The following is a 7,941-nucleotide window of genomic DNA, read 5'->3' on the forward strand; positions in this document are numbered from 1 at the left end:
AAAATCCATTAGAATCTTGGAAATAGTTAAAATTTATTTATTCTTTTCGTGTCCAGAAGACGTCTTTATTTTATTTTTTGGGACATAGAAGCCTCCACGAAGATCGTGAAATTTTATGACCATCTTTTTATTTACAATCGGCCGTCCCCTGGAAACGACATTGCCGGCTAATTCTACTTTCACCAGATTCATACGTCTTTTAATAATAAAATAAATAATTAGAAAATTCTAAATACCCTCTGAACAGCTCTCTCACCTGGCAAACCCTTCATTGGCAAACTTCTCCATAAGACTCCCCAGCTTAGGCGTATTTCCACTGGCATCGCACAGTCTCAGCAAAATCTCAAAGTCCCTATACTTCTCGGCCAAATAACTCGCACTCTCGTCTTGTCCCGAAGTCAGGAAGGGTTCTATCAGCGCGAACCGATCCCGCTCGAAGCGCGCTCGGGCTTTGTCGGTTTTCGGCGAAGGGGCGGAGCCTAGAGAGTTGACGTAGGCGAGGGAGGAGTCTAGTAGAAATTCGACCAATGAGAGAAGGTCTGAGTAGAGATTGTTGACGAGTTCAGGAGAATCTAAGCTGGAGAGAAGACCTCCTGTTATGGCTTGCAGTAGAAGTTTGTGCTGGGAACATGAAAATGAAAGGAGGTTTTTTAGGAGTTCCAGAGCATTTGACAATGACCATCAAGTTTCCATCCCTCACAGAGAATAATACCTATTATTACAATAAAATTAAACATAAGTAAGTAAGTAAGTAAGTAAGTAAGTATACCTATTTGTGTTAAGGGTGCAACTTGAAATCTTGCAGACGCAGTTAATTTTTCTTGCCGCTACTTGGGCTTAAACCCTAGCCCCCCGAGATATTAAGAGTTCAAACTTTCATCCCTGAGCTCAGATTTTCTTTTATTTTTAATCTCTGGTCTTAAAGAGAAGCACAGAATAGTGTCTACAGCTTTTAAATCATTCAAAGCAGTAGAAGTATAATAGGATAACAAAGTGGACAAAATACTTACGAGGTGCATCAGATCGGAATATATTCCATCCTTGTCACTTGCAGAAGTCCAGGGCAGATATTCACCAGACCTAAGGAGAGTGAGAGAAAGAAAATCCATTAGAATCTTGGAAATAGTTAAAATTTATTTATTCTTTTCGTGTCCAGAAGACTTCTTATTTTATTTTTTGGGACATAGAAGCCTCCGCGAAGATCGTGAAATTTTATGACCATCTTTTTATTTACAATCGGCCGTCTCCTGGAAACGACATTGCCGGCTAATTCTACTTTCACCAGATTCATACGTCTTTTAATAATAAAATAAATAATTAGAAAATTCTAAATAGAAGATTTCTGCCCTGGCCAGGATACAAACCCAGCACCTCCGGGGTGGTAGGTACTTCAATATGACTGAACGACTCACTTGGCCAACACATGAGGGCAGGGCTGGAAAGCTTCTTCCTTGTTCCTCCTATAGGCGGTGACAGCACGTAACGTTTCCAATATGACTGATCCCACTTGAGCCAAAGTACTGACCTGGGAATCGAAAAGGAGATATGATTAGTTATCATCATGAATTATCCACAAAACTTTTTGTTGAGTTAGAGTTCTAATGTAGTAAGAAAAGATCACTTTGAAAATAGAACATTGGAACGAATTTATTTTGTGTAGACTCACCAGACACAAGTGGATTAAATCACAGCATTACTAAGTGCCTTCTTGCTTAACTAAACGCACAAAAAGCCCACTTTGGGGCTTAAGTGTAGGGGCCACTGCCCGAGGGATGAGTTGAGCTTTTCCGTATAGAAGGTAAAATCTCCGTCACTAGAGCTTTAAGTAGCAGTTTTAAAGTAATGTTAAACGCCTATATTCCTATAAAACAAAACAAATATCTTGCACATGAAAGGAAGCCAGATATTGTTTCTGTGTCCTGGGAGGGGTTTCAACCCCTGGCAATCCACATATCACCCTTAGATACCCCATCTATCCCAGGGAAAAATCACTAACCTTAGCATGAGCACTTTGTCCACTATGCAGGACATTGTCCGTATGAGCTACCAGTGCCTGGAGTAGTCTATGTACTTGGCTAACTTCTCTATAGAATAGATCAGATGAAGTTAAACCGGTGCTCGATGATGAGACCGGTTTGAGTTTCCGTTCCGTCACCACTGTGTCGATGTTCTTCTCTATGAGCTGAGGTAATCTGGAGGGGAAACAAAAAAAAAAACAATTAATAATAAAAAGTTATGATTTGCCCAAAAAAGCTTTTACAAATATTTTCCACCTCGAAAATATCGAAATAACACTTTTATAAACCGTAGCCCACGAGTCCAACTTACTACGAGATACGAGTCCAACTTTTCCAAGGTCAACTCTGAATAGGTACCTATTTTCTTTTTACTCTGGTACTTAATGCCGCCACGGATTACTACTCAATTGTTTTCAGGCTAAATGTACACCATATTTCAAGCACAAAGGTGAAAAAACTTCGCGCTCTGCCAAGTATCGAACCCGTGATCTCCGAAGTGCAAGCTTAGTGTTATACCCACTAACCCACCCAGCCAGAACGGAGGATTTTATCCGATTACAGCAAAACCTGTTGCTTTACTACATATTTTCGATACATCGGCCTTAGTGAACATCGCCTATACGGAAAAAAAACTTCCCTTCTACTACATATATCGGTAATTTCATTTTTCGACCCTCATTCTCAAAGCACTGGTTACTCACTGTTTGTGCAGTTTCCGGAGCGTGATGGCGGCGTGGATTTTCTCGACACAGTCCGCGAGCACGTACGTGGTTGCCATGACTACGCCATGATGCGTACTGTACGCTAGACGTCCCCAGAGTCCAGACTCCCTCAGGAACCCTACGTACCACTCCATGACCTGACGCTTCTCCTCCAGCTGGAGGGATATGTCCAGGGAGATGGTCACGCTCATACCCACCCCGATGGGAGTGCCTGGAGGATGAGATAGGTTTTATCAGTGTTTTTTTTTTTGGAGGGGGGAAGGGAGGTTGATAGAGGGAACTGTCTGTAACTACTGAAGTATTTTGGTGTCGAAATCGAAGAGAGAACAAGAACACGATGGAAGAAAGCCGGAACGGCTGGTACCTACCAAATAAGCAGCAGTAAACAACAACTTTTTGTTATTATCAAAAGGTTTGAATAAGGGCATTTATTTACATCAAACAAAGTACATACATAGGTTTAACAATGAAAAGGATGGAGAAAATTATAAATATAAAAAAGATATTAATGGTGATAGCCACCAAAGAGGTTGCCACTAAAGATGTTTGAGGTGAAGTTTGAGAGAGAGAGAAAGAGATAGAGTTTGGTGTGGAAATCGAAGAGAGAACAAGAACGCCATGGAAGAAAGCCGGAACGGCTGGTACCAAATAAGCACGAGTAAACAATTTGTTATTATCAAAAGGTTTGAATAAGGGAACTGTAACTCTACTGTAGAAAAGGAGCATAGGATAGGAGAAACCCAGAACGTTGTCTGTTTGGGAACTTCGCCCCGGGCGGGAATCGAACCTGTAACCTAGCACTTACAAAGCAGGTGTACCACCTTCCTAGCTACTAACTAGGCCTGGCATTTCATTTATTTAGGGATTTTAAAGTAAATTGACTCTAAAACCATCTGAACGATCGAGAAATATGTATAGAGGGAATAAAACCGCCTTAGAAAAAGGGAAGAAACAGGGACTTACTTACCATTGAGGTTTTTCATTTCTGCCCAGCGAGGATCTTTGGCCGGTATATCATCAATGAGACTTCGCGCCACCTGAATGACGGCCAAATCTAGAGGAGCATCCGTCAAATAGGGTACACTCAGATCAGATGGGAAGGACTCCTTCAATATCTGCTCGCTGGTAACCTGGGAGCAAATAAATACATCAGGATGGAATTGCACAATATTTTATCGAGTTTTTCAGGTTATTTTACACTCCTATCATGTGAAAAGCTGACCAGTCAGAGATACCTCTACCTTTATGCTGGGTGAATAACAAATTCCTTATTTATACTGATCGTCCTGATAAAATAGAACCAAATAGTCTCTTTATTAAAGCAATGGATAAATACGAACCCACGTCCTCCTTACTTAATACCAAGTAAGTAACGTCGATCAGGGACTAACCGAGGTTTTTTATGGTTCTCCTGAAGGAGTTCTTCCACCCAACCACTCTTTTTTGTTTCACTGATAGCCTTAGATATTTCATCTGAGATCTTGAATGTTTCTACACTTTATGAGTCCCTTATGTCCCTTATATCCAAGAAGAGAACTCCATAGTCCATCACTAACCACAGAACTGGTAGGATACTTACAAAGTTATTGCTGACAAACTGCAGGAACGCGGCTTTCATCTTGCTATTGTTATCACTCTCCTTGCCTAGTTTCTCCATGTCCGCCTCAGACAGGGAGAGAATATCGTTAGACATCACATCTAAACTGGTCATGTTGGTACTACTGTTAACAAAAACAATAAAGAGGTTGGTCAAATTTATTTTTATTATAATAAATTCTTTATTGGGCTTTAACCCTTTGAACGCAGATGTAAACTTTTGTTTACACAAACTTTGCCGGCCAATAACTCCTAAGGTGATGAATTTAAAAAATTCTGACTCCAAATATGATCATAACTCGTATCTTAATTCGGTAACCAAAGGGTTAAATGAATAAGTATTATAAAAACGGACGGAGGCGTGATTATTGCCTTTGGCAATCTCTGCCATCAAGTACCTACACGTCGATCTAGTAAGACAAAATAACAAAACATATGCAAAAGCTTTTTTTTTTTGGCGTTTTTTTTCTGTTCTGAACCCCATTTTCCTTTCTTTTAAAGAAAAATAATAAATAATATTAATAATAAACTAGGTGATTTGGTAGCAGCTCTTTACAAAATCTTCGAACTTTTCAAGTTGGTTCCTAGTTAATGTCTTCCTACCTCAAGTATTTCTAAGGTTGTAACCGGCCATACGACAGAAATTGCTTGTTTTCAAAACATTTGGGGGAAAATACCAAGTTTAATTATAGTTGGTATTCAAGATATGCTCATTTAACATATTTGGGAAAAAAAAGCAAGTTTAATAGTCAGGTTAGTTGTCAAGATATGCTAAATAAAACTCACCAATTGAAAACATCATCTGGATTGACATCCGCGGGGAGTAAAGACACAAATCCATGATGGCGGGAAAAGAACACTGGCAACGTTGCATTCAAGATGGCGCCCTCTAGGATGTGAAACTCTGGACTAGGCCCGAGATCAATGAGATCTGCCTGCTCCTCGGTATCTCCTAAGAGAAACAAATATGGACACATTAAGAGTGACCTCCACTATTCTCATATTCTACCTGCACACTAGTGCTGCCTGGCGGAATTACTTCAAAATAGACTATATTTAAGTACGATAAGGAGCAGAATCAAAGTGACGCAAATTTCAATATTATGATTGGTTATAAAACCACAAATATAAGCCACAATAAATGTTATATGCACATCAAGTCATACAATACATATTATATGTATTTTTCAAAATTTAATTCAGTAAAATGTGAATGTAAAAATGAAGTTCAAAATTACAAATCAAGTAAATCGCTAGCGGTAGCGGCGATAGCACGTTGAATGCACGAGTTCTCAAAGGATCACTCAAGTGAAGCAACGTTGCGCGTGGTTTGTATCCAGATGGGTGACCATCTGGATAATCGCTTTTCGAGGAACTGATGCTGGCTTTTTGAGGTCCTACTCAGGCTGGATGAGGTTGTTTCTGTGATTCCTGTGGGATTTTTAAACCCCTGCCAATCCACATATCAACGTTAGATATCCTATGTCTCCCAAGGAAAAGAAAAGCAACTAACCTTAGCATGAGCACTTTGTCCACTATGCAGCACGTTGTCTGTATGAGCTACCAGTGCCTGGAGTAGTCTATGTACTTGGCTAACTTCTCTATAGAATAGATCAGATGAAGTTAAACCAGTGCTCGAAGATGAGACCGGTTTGAGTTTCCGTTCCGTCACCACTGTGTCGATGTTCTTCTCTATGAGCTGAGGTAATCTGGAGAAAAAAAAAACAATTAATAATAAAAAGTTATAATTTGCAAAAAGCTTTTACAAATATTTTCCACCTCGAAAATATCGAAATAACACTTTTATAAACCGCAGCCCCGAAATACGAAACTTTCATAGGTTTCGTTTTGTAGCTGCATACGCGCTACTCAAAGTTGCGCGTTCAATACTCCATTGCATTGTGAGACGGTCCTCAGGGAGGAAGAAAAGATCAAACAGGGTACACTCAGCTCTAAGCCTAGTCAGGACAAGTGAAGAGCTGGTTGGAACGCCAGTCCAAAGTGAAAAAATGTCTAATGGTATATGTTGACTGAAATTCCGATTTACTTTCCAAGGACAGGGGTAAAGGCTCAATGTGTAATACTAGGTAGTTTATAAAAATATAACATAACTACCATAAACTGGCAAAAAAGACCAAAAACTTTTCCATAAACTGGCAAAAAAGACCAAAAACTTTTTTTTTTACAAAAAAAAGTACCTCATGTGGTTGTCTCAACACTAGGAAGGTTAAAAGGTTTAAACTATCAAATACTTACTGAAAGCAAAGTTAGCCAGGGGAGACAGCGAGGAATTCTTAGTGGCTACCAGTAAGATTGTGTCATTGCCATTCAGATGAGCATCCAGAATTACAACGTCCGCGTTCCTCGAGTCCTGAGAATGGAAAAAAATATAATTCTAATTAATAGGTACTTACTTTAATTACCATTGTTTGTGGCCACAGTTACCAGTTTTTACCAAAGATTCATCCATTTATATGTGGCGTCAGCATGATTGCCGGTGGCCAATACTGAGAAGATTTTCTCTTTCAAGTGTCCCATTCGATGTCACCTTCCTCCTTCTTGCATGTGTACCATTTATATTGCAACACACTGTAATTATTTACTGTATATTCATTCACTCACCCAGGCCAAAGTCTTAACATACATAGCTATCCGGTAGATAAGTACTGTCTGTATCATACACCAGACGCTCAGGTTCCTCAAGTAGACCTGACAAGCGGACCTAATCAGGTGTACCAGTCAGGTCTCCTTATAGTGAGTGGCTAGCTTAAGACATTTATTTACTCACCCAGGCCAAAGTCTTAACATAGCCATCCTGTAGATAAGTACTCAGGTCGGTATCATACACCAGGCACTCAGGTTTTTCAGGTAGACCTGACAAGCGGACCTGATCAGGTGTACCTGTCAGGTCTACCTGTGAGTGGCTGGCCTAAGACATTCATTCACTCACCCTGTCCATCGTGTCGATGCTACAATTGCGTCCAAAATTGATCTGTATTGTAGGTAGATGAATTATTTTGATGACATTATTGACATTATTAATTTTGCACTTACATTTCTGGTACGTTCAACGAGCTTTCGCCTCTTGCAAGTAATGAGGGTGAAGAATCGGTGTTCATTCCTCTCGGGAATCTGAGCATTAGAAAATTGACCACTGCGCCACCGCTCCATTCAGTTTCTATTGGAGCAGGGTTCAATTTTCAACTCTCCAAAAAGGAATACCTACCTAATTAGGTAAACCTTATTTAGGTACCTATAGGTCACTTTAGGCCCGCTACTCACGATGAGTTTTATCCTTTTATCGCATGCGATAGAACTCGTCGTGAGTGGGGAATTTCTATCCTATAAGTTCGACGAACTAATCGATCATCGCATGCGATCAAACTTATCGTGAGTGGTGGGCCTTTACATGAGGTTGATTTCGGACCTGATGAGTAGAAACTCAGAAAGTCAGACAAAAGTCTGAAGGATCTCAATATCTCATACCAGTAATTCTCACATACCTACCTCGCCATCTTTATATGAAAACAATAAGTCTAATAGAGGGAATCTCTCTTCTTTCTTTCTCTCTCTCTCTCTCTCTCTCTCTCTCTCTCTCTCCCCTT

At 40.0% G+C, this 7,941-nt stretch overlaps 1 protein-coding gene across 1 annotated transcript in view; it reads right to left on the minus strand.

Annotated features, from left to right (window-relative positions):
- Positions 1 to 252: 252 nt before the first annotated feature.
- Positions 253 to 7,941, minus strand: part of LOC103520528 (nuclear pore complex protein Nup133-like) — a gene marked incomplete at its 5' end in the record, with an annotated part of 11,089 nt that continues 3,400 nt past the window's right edge. Inside the window, 10 exons of the mRNA XM_026831603.1 lie at positions 253 to 621; positions 1,011 to 1,080; positions 1,413 to 1,525; positions 1,997 to 2,192; positions 2,720 to 2,951; positions 3,708 to 3,870; positions 4,320 to 4,461; positions 5,123 to 5,288; positions 5,864 to 6,045; positions 6,589 to 6,707. Of these exons, the coding sequence (XP_026687404.1) occupies positions 253 to 621; positions 1,011 to 1,080; positions 1,413 to 1,525; positions 1,997 to 2,192; positions 2,720 to 2,951; positions 3,708 to 3,870; positions 4,320 to 4,461; positions 5,123 to 5,288; positions 5,864 to 6,045; positions 6,589 to 6,707 (1,752 nt within the window). The remainder of the gene's footprint in view (positions 622 to 1,010; positions 1,081 to 1,412; positions 1,526 to 1,996; positions 2,193 to 2,719; positions 2,952 to 3,707; positions 3,871 to 4,319; positions 4,462 to 5,122; positions 5,289 to 5,863; positions 6,046 to 6,588; positions 6,708 to 7,941) is intronic.

The sequence above is a fragment of the Diaphorina citri genome, unplaced genomic scaffold (assembly GCF_000475195.1).
Source record: "Diaphorina citri unplaced genomic scaffold, Diaci psyllid genome assembly version 1.1 scaffold3739, whole genome shotgun sequence".
Taxonomy (NCBI): Eukaryota; Metazoa; Arthropoda; class Insecta; order Hemiptera; family Psyllidae; genus Diaphorina; species Diaphorina citri.